Below are 15,170 nucleotides of genomic sequence, written 5' to 3'. Positions count from 1 at the left end.
ATAGAAATCAACGGTGTTCTTAAAAGCAAGCCTTTTTAAAAAATTCGAAAATCATACACAAGAGAGAGAGAGGGAGCGATTGGAAGATCTCAGAGGAGAGAGAGAGAAGAAGAAATACACCGAAGAAAGTGAGAAATATCTCTCCCCTCTCTCTCTCCATAAATCTCCATGTGTTGGCATATGGGTGTGTATATATATATACCTTCTCTTTCTGTAATATATCTGTAATGTTCTTGTAATATTTTTTTATAATTACGGGTGTTTTTTTTTGTATATGGGTTTGTTCTTGAACAAGAAGAAGAATCTCTCTCTCCCCCTCACAAAACCCAACCAAGAAACAGAAACTTTGGTCTGAACATGGCAAAGTAGTATTTATAGGGGAAATACACAAGGAAAGGCTTTTTCGGCTTTTTAGTAACATTTGGGCTAAGCCCAATATCAATTATTATAGGGCCTTCGCCTATATGCAATTGCGGTTTAAACCGCTAAACGAATAAGCCAGTAATCAAATCTTTGATCCGAAAGAAGAAAGAATGATACATATTCTCTCTAGCAATACGAATCCAAACTTTCTATATTAAGAGGATTCCCTTTCTTTATACCCAAAACAAATTTGCTACATCTGCACTCAATCACCAGTTTCATCTCCTTCCATGAAACACTCAACATAACGCAATCACTACTCTCTAACACCCCATTTGAGCTGAGAAACTCACATGCCTGCTCTGATTCTCTCCTTCATTCTTTGAATCCTTGAATAACTAGGCAGAAGGGATTTGAAACTGGAGACAAACCAGGTATCGGAAACAAGTGTTATCAGGTCCAGACACTTACTTGGTGTGCTTCTAACTTCTGCAATAAGACTCTCTGATGAAGTCTTATTGTGTAGCCTCAAAGACTCTCTGATGGTGTCTTATTGTAGTTATACACTGCGGATCGGTTGAGTATATTATTGAGAAAAGAGTCAAAGAAAGTTATGTTTCAGTCTTGGTTTTTACTACTCGTTCAGATTCGATTTTTCCTTTTTTCGAATATAAAAAAGTAACTAAACCCGTATTCCTTATTTCCTTATAACCACCAAATTCTTATTCGGCCGTCAAAACATCTATAATTAAGAAACAGCTATATACAAAACACTAAAGAATTGCCTGAAAGATTTGGCAGAAACTTTCTCTATATATACAACAAAGGATCATGAAGCTTTTCTTTTACCCAAGCTGGTTCATATGCTTTTGTTTTCTTGTTCTTCTGCATTTCCATTCTCCTTGAGCTTATATGCACCATCTACATACAACTCCGTGTCCCACAGAAACGTCCCAAACGCCACAGCCTCGAGAACCAACCTCTTCAAACTCGAAAACGATGTCACGATGGTCTCATCGCTCTCCTCCGTGCCAAAAAGGGCCAAACATTGCTTCTCTATCAGATTCCTTGCTTCCTCTGTCCTCGGATTTGCACATCTCTGCAATGTCACGGGATCGAACCCTGAGATGTAATGTCTCAGCTTCTGCTTGGTGGAGATCTGTGCAGTGCCCGTTGTTACAGAACAACCAAAGACTGGACTTTTCAGATATCCGCTTCCATGGAGATCCGAAAAGGAACACTCGAGCTGGTGCCTGAGGGACGCGGATTTCAAGAAGTAACCGTACATGATCGAGGCAACGTATACTTTCCCGAGATGAAGCTTCTGTATCTGTGTTGTTGCCCAATTGTCAGTCACACAGGAATTGACACGTAGCCCGATGACTGCGCTTACGTGTTCCTTGATGAGCTCAAGGGCATCGCAGCTGTGAATTGACTCCAGCTCCCAGTCTTTCGTAGGCCAGATCTCGAGTCTTCCATTGTAGATGCATCTCGATAGCTTTGGCACAAGAGGGACTCTTATCTCAGAGTATTTATAGAATATTAACATGTACATTATGTCTTGGACTGCAGTTTTGCAGTAACGTTCCTTGAGTTGAGCTATCCTTCTGCCAACCACAAAGAAAATTAGGGAATTAGAGTCCTTAAAAGAGAACGTTGCAGCAAGGCCATCAACAAATTGTAAGTTGCCGAAACAGAACAATAAACACAAGCAAGAAACTAACTCTGAAAACAAAATGAAACTGGCGAAAGCAAACTAAATAAACGGTGAACAGAAAAGATACTCAATGAATAAGTTCTAACAGCTAACCAGTTATAGAAACATTAGAGGAGCTAAATTGATAAAGCACTGAAAGCAGCTTTCTCGAAAACTAGAACAAAACTTGCTTCGCAAGGCAGAGAATGAGAAAGCACCACAAAATCACAATTATAGGATGTTCTGTGATTTCAAATCAGCCATATCATTGCTATCATTCTCCGATCAGCATAGACAGCATCAAACAACTCAAACACACAAGAATCGGACAACGTATCAATTGAATTTGCAAGCTTATGTTATGTGATGAATACACTAATTGATATATACGTATGTATGTATGTAAGTAAGTATCTAATGAGTTACAGAGTTTTCGGAGTAACCAATTCTACGAATATTTACGCATAACGGATTTGTGTGTCGTAACTGGTAAGAGATTAGAAAAAGTAAAGCTTAACGGACCTGTGGAGAGAAGCCTCATCGGAACCAGAGCTAAGAGACATACGAGCTAAGGCGGCTTCCCGGTCATCGGCAAGTTGCTTGAGCTCATCGGCGGCGGCGTAGTGAAAGAGCTGCCGCTTGTTTAGCAACACGCTTCTCAGAAACCTGCCCTGCGACGATCGCGGCTCAAGCGGTGCGTTAAGGCTGCTTCCAGGCTCGCACCGGCTCGGCCCCGACGCCGCAAAGACGACCATCGATCTATACTGGGCCGTTCGCATCGCCGGAAGGAAAAATCCACCGCCTCCATCGCCGCTCTGTCTCCTCGAACGCGACGGAAGAAACGGTAGCGCCGCTTGGTTTGATAGACAACTGTCCATAGTCAGAATCAGTAAGAACCCTAAAAATCTCTGATTGAGAGAATTTCGGATTGTGAATGAGAGAGTGAGCGGAGAAGATTTGATTGATTAGCGGATTAATGGGAGAAGTGAACAAGTTTGGATAAGGTTTAGAGTATCTTTTTATTATTCCTTTCTGTTTTCAATTTGTTTTTTAATTTCAAAAATAAATATCTGATTCTGTTCTTCCTATGGGCTCCTCCTTTAAGTCGGTGTGTGGTTATTCTTCTTATTCTTTTATCTTCAACTTGACAAGTGGATACATGCCATTGGCTTTTAACTAATTCTTACTTTATACGTTATTTTCGGGAAAACAACAATATAAATAAATCTCAAGTTTATCCTTTCTTAAGCTCTATGATTGACCCACTTGACTGATATAGCCGATAATAAAATAACCTGGAGAAACTTCAATTGGAAAGTGTTTACAGAATGGTAATTTTACAATACTAATAACGATAAAAGCCTTTCTTAGAAAACAACAATCAAATTCTCTCCCTACGAGCATAATTGTTTAGGAATCGTATAACTTCCAAACTCCAAATAATTACTCATACAGATTTCATATTCATGAAAGTTAGGTGGCGATGTTTTTTTTTATATAAGCGCACAAATTATAATGTATAGTAGGCTTCCCGTCTAGATCAGCTACCTAATCTCAATTATTGGCGATTATCTAGAGATGCCCCCGCCATTTTTTTCAGCATTTGAATATTATTGGGAGTTGATTTCACTTTAAATCAGATTATTAGATAATAATAATAAATTTGAAAGCAAAATTTTAATATGTTACGGAGACATGGACTGAAAACTAATACTACTCGTCGTTTTTGTTTTTTCATTACGAAAAAATGAATAATTTTTAGGATTAAGCTAATTTTGTTTAATTTAACTTCTGGCCGACAACATTTTCATATTTCAAACACAGCACATTGAACTCCACTTTCGGATAAACACTTTCCTGTTTTGGAAATATACACTCGTAATACAAAATAGTTTCAGTGGGAGGAATGAGCCATGACATCTGGATCGTGTTATTTATAATTGATTGTTAGGTTAAGACTTAAGAGGTAGCTCATGTCATACTCTCATAGCTGAGTACATTCATTGTCGCTTTGGGTCCACAACCTGCTATACGAGTTTAAACTCTCTTTTTTTTTTTGACAACAAATAGTTTAAACTTTAAACCCATTACTAGAAAAGTTGGATTCAAACGTGGAAATGGAAGAGGTGCCCGACTACTAGTCAACTACTCAGCCTATGTTTGATTCCGCTTATAAATGCTAAATTTAGCTATTGGATTTATACCCTAAAAAAATCGGGGCCTTTAACTTGATTGATGAGTGGTTAAAAAAGAAGATGACGAAGATTAAACTCGTTCTTTAAAAAACTTTTTATTCATATTTTGTTCGTTTCCTATTTACTTCTTTTTCATCAATTCTTATTATTCACCTTTGTTAAAAGCTGTATCTACGAGTTTATATTTAGTCCCGTTTTTTTTTTTTTTGTCTCGTTTTGTATATGAAGTTGTGAATTCATAAATTACATAGTACAAAATACAATCCTTTCACATTTGTAGAAAAATGGTCTTTTTGATGCAAAGTGGAAAAAAGCGATATGGTATCATATTCTCGTACAGAATCATCATGGCATCCGATTCTCAGTAATTACAGTTTTTTAAAAAGTTAAATATTTATCACTTTATACAGTACTAACTAGTAAGCGGTTAAGTTTGGGAAATGTTTGGAAAACTTGCTAACTGCCAATAAAAATAAAAGGCACGCATCAACGACCAGGATCTTTCAAATGTATATGAGAAACCACAACCAAAAGGACAAGAACTAGCTGTTAAATATACTAAAATTGATTCCTCACTATTATTTCGGAAAATCAAATCATAAATAAATAACACAGTTCTTATTTTTATGTGAACACAAAAGTTTATTAGACACATAAAGAACCAATAACATCACAGAGAAAAAGTATTTATGAATCATGAGTTTTTAATATTCGCGGAGGAAAAAAATATATAAAGCACATTAAAAACACAAAATCGTAATCACGTGCCGTTTCTAGTGATCTAGCCATAACATCGTGCAGTTTCACGTGCGGCGTGTCTACTAATTAAAGCCGTAAACATCGTGCAGTCTTTCCTCGTATGGCTCTCTCTTCTCGACACTTGCTTAAGTCGTAAGTCGTCACAATGTCACGCTCGGAAACTCGCAGCGTCCATAGCCTGCTTATCAAACGACAATAGAGTACACAATTTTTTAGCAAACTCAAAATCAAATTCCATCTCCAGAATAAACATCCAGAAATTACTGAACCAGAATGAATTCCGAACATTATATGAATTGGTTTGATTTTTGCTTTTGGAAATTTGACTTACTTGGATCTTTGATGGTTTGAGTGGCGAGGCCATTGAAAGAGCAAGTCGCACCGGTCTTACGAAAGCTGGCCCAATAAGAGCTAAAGGCGTAGCTGGCGTGCAAAATGGTCAAATCGGGTTTGTGACATGGGCCTCCGGGTTTGATCGGGTCGCAGGTATTATTCCCCTGCGAGCAAGCGTACGATAAAGCATCACCAAGCTGAGTCCAATTTGCTCCTTTAGCCACCACGCACCATATCTTCCCCTTGTACACCTCGTTGTTCTCCGGCGCCGGCAACGACTCCTTGAACTCCGTCGTCTTCCCCGACAATTCGATCTCATAAACCTGAGTCCCATTCGGATGAAGGAGCCCGAAATGCCGCTCCGTGCCCGGACCCGTTTTCTGATTCTCGTTGTAGAGCGCGAATATAAACGCCGGGAGGACTTCTCCGGGTCTGGCCGGTGTACCCACGGGCGGTTCTGCGGCGAATTTCTTGATGACGTTGCGATTGTAAGTGGCGGCGTTGTAGATGTTTGCTCCGATTTGGTCGTAGTCTCCGTTATTAGGCCAACCCGTTTCGGCGACCCAGATCCGGAGATCCGGATACCCGAGGCGTTTCATGGCGAAGACGAAAGAGTCAATCATCTGGTCGAAGAGGTTGTGGTAGGTCAGATTCGTGACCGGATCCGTGACGGTGACGTTGCTAGATTCGAAAATCGCGTAACCGAGATCCACATGGGTCGGATCTTGGGCCCAGGCGAAATACGGGTAGACGTCAACGAAGAGAAACGATTTGGTCCGGTTTAAGAACTGGAGCATCGGTTTCATGACCGAACCGGAGATATCAGAACGAAACTCACCGCTCGAAGGAGGAAACGACGATTGGAGAACGTCGACGGCGAGTGAAGTCCCAACTTTGACTTTTTTTACGCCGAGGGTCTTTAAGGACCGTTGGATCTTCCGCATTGCGGGAACGAGTGCGGATTTGAGCTCGGAATCGGTGGACGAAAGGATCTCGTTGCCGACGAGGAGGTAACGGATCTTGGTGTCGGGATAAAACGGGAGGATGTTGGATCGGATCCAGTCGTCGGAGAGGGAATCGGATTTGGAGATGTTGACGATGAGCTGGTTCGGGACCATGACGGAGACGGCGATGTCGGTGGCGTTTAAGGCGGCGAGGATGGTTGGGTTAGCGTCGTAGAGCTTGACGCGTTTTGCATTTAGGGATTTGATAAGTTTGACTGAGTCGGACGGAGACGGGAGGTTGTTTCCGAGCTGGCCGTAGTTGATTCCTGGCCGGCCGGAGAACTTTGCTCCTGTGGAAAAGACAGAGAGAAATAAAGGATTAGCATTTCTAAGGACCCGCCATCAATGGAGGCTGTTCTAGAGAGAGAGAGAGAGGTTATACCTGAAACAGAGATGAGCAGAGAGAGTGCAAGGAGATGTAGAAGGCTCATGATGAATAATTGATAACACATCTTCATCTTCTTCTTTTTCTTCTACTTCGTCTCTGGAGCAATAGAGACGATATGAGTGAGTATTTATTTGGTAAGAAGGGAGAGTGTGGAGATATTTAAGGTATTTAATGGGTAGTGTTACGTGTTCCTCAAAAATAAAAATAAAAAGGACTGAGGTTTTGAGTATTAAAGTGTACTCCAATGTATTAGAAAATTTGTGTACAATGTATTACTAATAAATTCTCGTATACATGAAAAGAACTGATATCTCTTTTAGTTGCTATCGTATTTTACACGATGTATGACATTAGAGCATCAGCAACGCAGATGCTTAGCTCAAAAATAAGGGGTGCTTAAACCCAAATAAAAATCAAAAACAAATTAAATTACAAGCATCGATACTTAAATAAGGACTATAAGCACCGATTCTTGTTGGTTACGTGGCATGAGTTAATTGGACACAGAGAGAAGAAGCTGCATCAACAAAAATTTTTTCTCATTTCTCTTCTTCACCTTGTCCAATGAAATCACCGAATTGCATCGATCTGATCTCGCCGGCGCCGCCTTCGGGATTATTCTTGCTGCCGGCACTGAGTTTCTGTCGTTTCCGTTTTCTTCCCGACGTCCTCGTCTCGCCTAACTCGCTGAGTGACTCGCTTCCGATTCTTCCTCCGCCGCCTCCGCTTTATAAACTGGATCGGGATCTGAATTATTATCACCTGAGCCATCGCACGTCGGATTGGGTTCGCCTCCACCAACTCTCTCAGGATCTGGATTTTTTTTTTTAAGAACCAGATTAGAGTTCTTCCATGGGAGGCAGCATTATCTTAATTTTGTAATTAAGATTCTTAAAACCCAGTTAATAATATTTTATTGCTTAAGTACTCCATTGGAGGTGATTGCGTTGCTGATGCTCTTAGGTCATTCAACTTCAGTCGTACTATGAATTCTACTAAAATTTCGTCTTAATGAATGATTAATGTTAAGTGTATACGCAACTGGGTTTTTCAGTATTTATTGAATAGACACTGTTTCCTGTCAATTCTTAACATTCTACTAACATTTACTCGTTCTGTTTTTAGTAATCATATTTTAGTTTTTTTTTTTCTTTTCAGTCTAGCTGATGATTTTAATTTTATGGGGATCTAGTATAGGGTGGGAATTCTTCATAACAACTCTCATCACTTATATAAATGAAACATTTTTCTCACCAAATTCTCACTAACCTAACCCTCTTTGCTCATTAAAAAAATGTATTAATGTTGACTCCTAGAATAAGTATTAACAATGTGACGACCAGGGCTCTCAAAAGAGATCTATGTGATGAATAGGTTATGTAGTTAAACACAGGACACTACTAATACAGTGGTAATTGGTGTCTTAATTCTAGACAAATCTCAACGGTCGTCTTATAATAAAGAACTAAAAGTTCAATGAGTGTGTTGAGAAAAACGAAAAAGTAACGTTCTCATGCTTTAATGATGTGACGTGACATTATGCTCTAGATCTCATTGTTCATTACAATAATGAAAAACATAATAAATATTGGCAGTACATGTCAGGTCTAGACCGTCTGGTAAACCGATCCATATTCAACCGGCATATTCCAAAATTAATCGGTATGATAGTTTCATTTAGGCGTCAGAATCAATATCTCAATTTACTAAAAAAATAATAGGGTATGGAACGTGTACCAGACTATGCGTCGAAAATTATCTTCTATTCCGTAAATTTAAGTTTCTAAAGAGATGTTTTAAAATCTGTGACATTTTAGCCATATTGTAGACAATTTGTTACATAAATCTATATTGCCTTCACTTCGCTCTTAAAGTTTATCGATTCTCTTTTTTCTTTTTTTTCTTACTATTGTTTCTACATATTTATTTTATTTTTTTCTTTCTTCCACATGTTGTATTGGCTCACTTTCCATAGCATAACTTGTCTTTCTTAATTTTTAACTATATATATTTTTTTCTATATTTTGATACCTATTATTGTTTACTTACATATACAGATCAAATTTTGTGAGCATCAAAAAAACTGAGGCGTGAATGGTGCATGTGAGTGAAAACTTGTGTCCTTATATTTGCTGGGAAATTAAAATATTAGAAACCCAAACGACATTAAATTGTCCCCCTCTATCCCTCTCATACAATCTGTTTTTCTCTTCTTCTTTTTGTCTTTTTGTCCTTTTTTCGTTCTCTGAGGATTCTTTCTTGGATATTTTCTCTGGCGGAGGAAATCTACTGGTCTAGGTATGGATAAATGAAATTAATGCCTACTATCGTATATGTATTTGTTAATGCAATTATAACTTGTTTGAACACCTTTCTGTTTTTAGCTGTTGATTCTGTTTCTTCTGTTCTTTGTGATATTTTTGTTCACGTGTTATGTACTTGCGTTAGATTCGCAGTGTCGAGTGTGTATAAATATGTTTGCTCGTTTTACTGTTTTTTTTTTATGCCTCAAGAGGTAATTTAACATCTCTTTAATCTGTGTAATAAAAACTTTTTAGTATTACCCGAATTATTCAAAACACTAAGTTGGATAAATTTGGGCCTTCATATAAGAGGTCGTCAAACAAATTCTGGTCCTTAAACTTTAAATAAATTAGGCCCAAAATTAAAGTATAAAATGAAACATAATTTGAAAAAAAAAAGAAGCAAAGTACACTGTAATATTCAATTTAAAAAGTGTAAATGAATTCTTAAGAAAGAAACAACAACAAATTACTCAAAAGAATTGAGTGTGGGATTACAACAAATCTCTAAATCTGCTTCCCCCTCAGCATCCAACAAATGAACAGCCTAACAACAATTTTTGCACAACAAAAAGACCAAGTTTTGGCTTAACACCACAACAAAGAGAGGTCGTCAAGACTTTGAAATTCTCTTCGACGGTTCTTTCTGCCATTTCTCTAATACTATCCGTTAAAAAAAAACGAAGGAAGAATCTAAACCAACCCCAAGTAGAGTAATAAAATCATGTTCCCAAGACAGAAACTTGAAATGAATTGTTTTTATGTATCTATCTGTAACGAAAAGAGCTGCGAGTATCCAGAACTGAGTTGGTTTGGTCCTCCTGACTTGGTCTTGGGCTCTGTTCTTTTCTGTTCTTCAGGTTGTATGTAGTTTAAAACAAGAAAAAGGGTTATATAAACTAACTGACCTGTTCCCCGATCAAATCTAGACCAACAATAACGAAAGTGAGTCCTTGGAACAAGAGGAAGTAGAAGTGGATCCCTTGCGCAGACAACAAGCTTCTCACTGAGGCTGCCAATAGGATAAACGCGAGTGCAATTTCTGTTCTGTACAAACGGTTTCTTTTGGTTTTCCCAGCTTTCTTTGCTGCTCCTAGTTTGCTAAGCTCGGTTAGACCTGAATCAGAGGATGATCTTTGGATGCTTGTGGGCTCGACCAGAGAACCTGACTCTGCATATGCTACCAGATCAGCCTCAGAGGACCTCCCCAGCTTTTTGGTGACTACCCACTCGTAAGAACTTCCAAACTTGAACAAACCAGAGATCATGGCTCCAAATTTGGTAACCGACATGGTGTTTTCAAACAGGAGATATGGGACTATGAAAGGGAAGGATCTTGGGGCTGGGATGATGTTTAAGATGGACATGATCCCGGGTATGTAGCAAACAACCCAGGATGGTAAGTTAGCTTCTGGGAAGAACATTGTTAATGGAAGAATGACGCAGAAGAGAGTGAATGAGTAGAATGGCAAGATAAGCTTCCGTAGCAAGAAGAAGAGAAATATCATATTTGCTTTCTTGGCAATACTCACCTGCAGTAGGGAAAATACGCAAAAACAAAGATTAGACTGAGCCATTTCTTTATTTATTAAAACTTAATGAACATAATAAACTCTGAGGGGAAAGCTAGAGAAACATAGTTTTCAACTTCACCTTTGAGCGAAGAATGTCCATGAAACACAAACGGAACAGTTGCATTGGACCCGAATGCCAACGGTATTGCTGTTTTTTGTATGCCTCATAAGACTCCGGAAGTTCACAAAGACACTGTATGAGGGGGAAACAGATGGTTGAGATCAAAGAGTTCTGTTTTATCTATTCTGGTGAATAAAAGGAAAATCTCTTTTTTGGTAATATATGAAAGGAAACTTCTGAGCAATTTTGTTAACACAAGTACCTTGACATCATTCAGATAGATGAACTTCCATCCACAAAGATGCGCACGAACGGCGATATCCATGTCTTCAACAGTTGTTCGCTCCAACCATCCCCCACAGTCCTCGAGGGCTTTGATTCTCCAAACACCGGCAGTTCCATTAAAGCCAAAGAAGTTAATGAAGACACCATTAACCTGCTGTTCGACTTCAAAGTGGAAAGACAAGTTTATGTTCTGTAGTCTTGTAAGCAAGTTTTCGTCTTTGTTCACAAAGGCCCACCGTGTTTGCACCAAGGCTAAATCATCATTCCCCTGGAAGAAACATAGAAACTATCATGTGAGAAAGGCTAGTGTACGGAAAGCATATTGTATCACTGTCCGGTACAAACCTTCAACCAAAAATGTTAAAAGAATAAAAGTCCATATCTCCAAGAAAAAAAGTTAAAGCTTATGTCCTCCTAAAGAAGAAGCCTTCGAAGTTCAAGAAGGAAATTGTGACTGTGTCATGGTTATCTGAGGCTCTGACAATTTGATAACTTGAATTTTGACACGAAGATTAAACAAATTCTCTCCATTTTAATGTTTGATGTTCAACCTAGAGCTCCTGCAATGAAGACAAACATATCCTAATTGTAGCGAAAGACCCACACACCCAGAACTGTCCACACTATGTGAAACGCTATGCTAATGTGACATTTTGCCACCGCTAACTTCTAACCAAATATGATTAATCAGACTAATTAATTGCTAAGGTTAAAATATAACCATTCCCTATAATTCTGAAATGATCAACTGATAGCCTTAATCGATAAGGCAAACAGGTTACACAACTTCTCCAATGAACATGAGATAATAAATAAGCGGTAGGTCACCTTGAAATGAGGCACAGTTTTCTTCAAAAAATCAGCTGGTGGCTGGAAATCAGCATCAAATATGGCGACAAACTCGTAGTCTTTGACGTATTCACAGTTCATAGCAGCTTTAAGGTTTCCAGCCTTGTAACCAGTACGTATGAGACGGTGTCTATATACTATACGGACACCCCTGTGTTGCCATTTCTGTACTTCAGCCTTTATAAGCACCTGAACATCTAGCTCACTGGAGTCATCAAGGACCTGGATTAGCATTCTCTCCTTTGGCCAGTCGAGCATACACACAGCTCCAATAGATTGTTGGTAAACCTGCAAGTGCCACCGACCAAAATCAACGAGATGAGTTAGCACAACAGAAACTCCAAGAACTCAAAAACAGGAAATCAGCAGGCAGATCAAAGTCAACATATTAGATAATGAGATGTGAAACCGCACAAGCAACAAATCCTGCCTAGAGATGCTTGTTTCCTGATTCAGCTCATTTTATCGGTTTCGAAGAGCAGGATACAACTAAGGATTGGGAACCTACATACATGTGCTTACCTCCTTCTCATTGCACATTGGAATCTGCAAAAGCACCATTGGATAATCTTCCAATCTAATCCCCTCTCCGACGGGTTTGGCCGGGTACTCCATAGATGCCACAGGCTTAATGCGGCGGAGCTTGATCCAGAAGCATCCGAGCACGAGCACCAGACGGTCGACGGATTGAATCAAGAAGAGAACAATGCATACGTTGGTCAAGCTCTGAAGCGGCGGCGCGAGGTAAGACGCCCTGATCTCAAGCCACCGAGCGTAAACCACCTCAAGGGCCACCTCGGCCGAGGCGACGGAGGGAGGCGTGAAGTGCCATCCCTTGAAATAGGCGGCGAGCTCGAAAAAGAGGAGGAGTATGACGAGGAAGAGGAATCCCTTGATTAATCGGTACAATCTAGCGGAGGAAGAGACGGAGGGCGGATTGTCGTTGGCAATGCGGCGATTGGCGGTGCGCACAAGGTAGATGAAGGAGTTAGCGATCCAGACGAAGGAGGAGGCGAGTTGCTGGAACTTGAGGAGGTAGAGGCGGGAGAGCTGTCGAGCGGTTCGGGTCCGGATCCGATCCTTATCCGGGTCAACGGCGGGAGTTCGGATTTCAACGGTGAGGAAAGCTTCATCGTCGCCGGCGTAAAGGACGTCGTGGTTCCTATCTCGCTGCTTGTTCCACCATTGCTGAAACTCCTCGTTCTGGGAGCGAGACATTCAACGAGAGAAGAAAGCGAATCTCCGAAGCTGAAATCAGGAATCGGGTTAGATCTGAGAATTTGGGAGAGAAGAAGAGAACACGATTGGGCTAAACTTAGTAACAAGAGATGACGTCTTGCGTCTAGTGTCTGCTCCGATTTCTTTTTTATCCTCCTTAATAAATTACTCCAAATCTAATTAATGGGTAATTAAGTGATTTAATTTTAGTTTAGGGAAGCAAAGCATGTGTGTGTGTATTAGAGAGGGTTCCATTGACAAGAAGAGATGTGTGATGTGTGTATTTTTTTCTAATTTCTTTATATCACCCGCTGATTGCGGTAAAGACTGGCTTGCGCTCATTAGTTTAGGGATGATGCAATCATCGCTTGGGCATTACATTTTATTTAAAGAAATTTTTATAGGATGTTGTAGTTATTACTTTATTAATCGCATTTTAATACCCATTTTCGTTGTCATTAATTCTCTAACAATGGTTGACATACATAAAATTTATCTAATAACGGTAGTGACAAAGCAGGTATTAGGCTAAAACCCAATGTGAGAGACAGTTTACCAAATTTATACCCAAATTTGAAAGAAACAGAGAGAATGTATCTTATTGTGTAAAAATATAATATAAAACTAATGTTGACTGAAATATACATAAATATTTATCTGTCATAGTGTCATGCCATGCCACACAAATACGAGTATACAACCACTAACTCACGATGAGATTGAGATCTCTCGCTTGTCGGTACTAATTATTTAATATAATTCGATAAAAAAACGATTAGTTTCGATTTATTACATTTTTAATATTTATCGAATGGTCTCGAAGAAACATTTTAGTACTATATATATATATATATATATTTTAGGGAAATTAAGTACTCTATAATAATAGTGTAAAATTTAAGTAACCATGCGGCCGTAACATCTAAAAGAGAGAATGTACTGTGACAAAAAAAAAAAGAGTAAAATATCTAAAAGAGAGGGAAAAATAAATCTTTTGAGAGATCCAAAATGTCGTGTGAATGTATTTATTTGGGCCGAAGAGTGGAGCACCCCAAATATAACCCACTAAAAAACATCAGCATTCTAATCAGTTTTAGTACTAGCCCACAATACATCTAAGGTTCTCAAGATTGGTCTTCCGCAAGACTAGTTATGGCCCATTCTATCGAATATTTTCCAAGATAATACTTAAACGCAACATTCAGTAGGAGCTTATTATGGAGCAGTTAACCAAATTAATAATTTGTAATATCATGATGTTATATGTGATTTGTTCACCTCTGGAAGTAGTCGAATAACCGGTTAGCGTGTTATAATATCTTATGATTATTCGAACTCGAAGAGATATCATCAGATTTGGGAGACTTGGTTATTGATTAGACATTTTTGCTTGGATGTTGCCGATTCGTTTTTCTATAGTAGGTGAATAGAAAGAGACGCTTTGAAATTTCAATTGGATCCATATAGTTTCCAGAAATCAAGGCGTGATCCCATTATATAAAAATCCTAATATTTCAAAATTTTGATGTTTAGCTCATAACTACTCAGATTAGACTTTTTAATGTGTCTTTTCTTTTGAAGAACTTGCCACAACACACAATGGAGAAAGTGACAGAACACCTTACACAGCTGGTTAACACTAGCAACGATCTAATCAAAATTTTAAATAACGTGATCTAACATTGAGTTTGACGTTGTCGACGAGTTTGAGTCAAATATAAAAAATCAAGCTTAGCTTAGATTTGATGTTGCTTCATTAGTCATGAATAAGCTACCTATAGTACATGCTATACGTTGGAAATAAATCATTAATACATTTGAGGAAAGACGCATATAATTTAGCACAACTACGGATGTCACGCTATGCAACTCGTTTGGTTAATAATTAATATATATGTCACGTATAATTTACCACAAATACTAATGAAAATTTACATTCCTACCAAAATAAATAGCAATACGTTGTTGTTTTAGGATAACCATAGAACATATATTCCTGAAAATATTGCTGTCTAATTTAATTTGAGTAACACAATAATAGATTTGTAAAATTCGAAATACCAAATTTTTTGATAAGATCTAAGACCATTGAACCATATATTATAATAAATAAAAACAAAGAGATTAGTTATGGTCGATATT

The 15,170-nt window shown here is 38.6% G+C and overlaps 4 protein-coding genes across 6 annotated transcripts in view; all 4 read right to left on the bottom strand.

The window, feature by feature from the left end:
• Positions 1-331, bottom strand: part of LOC18024629 (myb-like protein X) — a 4,120-nt gene extending 3,789 nt beyond the window's left edge. Inside the window, exon 1 of one of the 3 annotated variants that reach the window (XM_024159844.1) lies at positions 203-331. The gene's annotated coding sequence lies outside the window, so the exon portion shown is untranslated. The other 2 variants (XM_024159842.1, XM_024159843.1) reach the window with 2 other exon arrangements.
• A 711-nt stretch (positions 332-1,042) lies between these two features.
• Positions 1,043-3,087, bottom strand: LOC18024628 (UV-B-induced protein At3g17800, chloroplastic). Its single transcript, XM_006407787.2, has 2 exons — positions 2,582-3,087; positions 1,043-1,970 (listed from the first exon to the last, which is right to left on the bottom strand). The coding sequence occupies exons 1-2, from the start codon at positions 2,935-2,937 to the stop codon at positions 1,223-1,225; spliced, it is 1,104 nt and encodes a 367-aa protein (XP_006407850.1). The 5' UTR covers positions 2,938-3,087; the 3' UTR covers positions 1,043-1,222.
• A 1,768-nt stretch (positions 3,088-4,855) lies between these two features.
• On the bottom strand, positions 4,856-6,967 carry LOC18024627 (probable glucan endo-1,3-beta-glucosidase A6). The gene is made up of 3 exons (XM_006407785.2): positions 6,733-6,967; positions 5,345-6,640; positions 4,856-5,191 (listed from the first exon to the last, which is right to left on the bottom strand). The coding sequence occupies exons 1-3, from the start codon at positions 6,806-6,808 to the stop codon at positions 5,154-5,156; spliced, it is 1,410 nt and encodes a 469-aa protein (XP_006407848.1). The 5' UTR covers positions 6,809-6,967; the 3' UTR covers positions 4,856-5,153.
• Positions 6,968-9,464: 2,497 nt separating this feature from the next.
• On the bottom strand, positions 9,465-13,028 carry LOC18024626 (probable xyloglucan glycosyltransferase 6). Its single transcript, XM_006407784.2, has 5 exons — positions 12,333-13,028; positions 11,790-12,098; positions 10,939-11,229; positions 10,695-10,808; positions 9,465-10,573 (listed from the first exon to the last, which is right to left on the bottom strand). The coding sequence occupies exons 1-5, from the start codon at positions 13,026-13,028 to the stop codon at positions 9,941-9,943; spliced, it is 2,043 nt and encodes a 680-aa protein (XP_006407847.1). The 3' UTR covers positions 9,465-9,940.
• Positions 13,029-15,170: the final 2,142 nt, after the last annotated feature.

Source organism: Eutrema salsugineum, unplaced genomic scaffold (genome assembly GCF_000478725.1).
Source record: "Eutrema salsugineum unplaced genomic scaffold, Eutsalg1_0 scaffold_13, whole genome shotgun sequence".
Taxonomy (NCBI): Eukaryota; Viridiplantae; Streptophyta; class Magnoliopsida; order Brassicales; family Brassicaceae; genus Eutrema; species Eutrema salsugineum.
This window is presented reverse-complemented; position numbering and strand designations above follow the sequence as displayed.

Coding starts and splice junctions, on each gene's coding strand:
- LOC18024628 (XM_006407787.2), bottom strand. CDS start 2,937: ATGGACAGTTGTCTATCAAACCAAGCGGCGCTACCGTTTCTTCCGTCG. Junction 1,971..2,581: donor GATGAGGCTTCTCTCCACAG/GTCCGTTAAGCT, acceptor TGTGGTTGGCAG/AAGGATAGCTCAACTCAAGG.
- LOC18024627 (XM_006407785.2), bottom strand. CDS start 6,808: ATGAAGATGTGTTATCAATTATTCATCATGAGCCTTCTACATCTCCTT. Junction 6,641..6,732: donor TCTGCTCATCTCTGTTTCAG/GTATAACCTCTC, acceptor TCTTTTCCACAG/GAGCAAAGTTCTCCGGCCGG. Junction 5,192..5,344: donor TCAAACCATCAAAGATCCAA/GTAAGTCAAATT, acceptor TTTGATAAGCAG/GCTATGGACGCTGCGAGTTT.
- LOC18024626 (XM_006407784.2), bottom strand. CDS start 13,028: ATGTCTCGCTCCCAGAACGAGGAGTTTCAGCAATGGTGGAACAAGCAG. Junction 12,099..12,332: donor CAATGTGCAATGAGAAGGAG/GTAAGCACATGT, acceptor TGGCACTTGCAG/GTTTACCAACAATCTATTGG. Junction 10,574..10,694: donor TGGACATTCTTCGCTCAAAG/GTGAAGTTGAAA, acceptor TCCCTACTGCAG/GTGAGTATTGCCAAGAAAGC.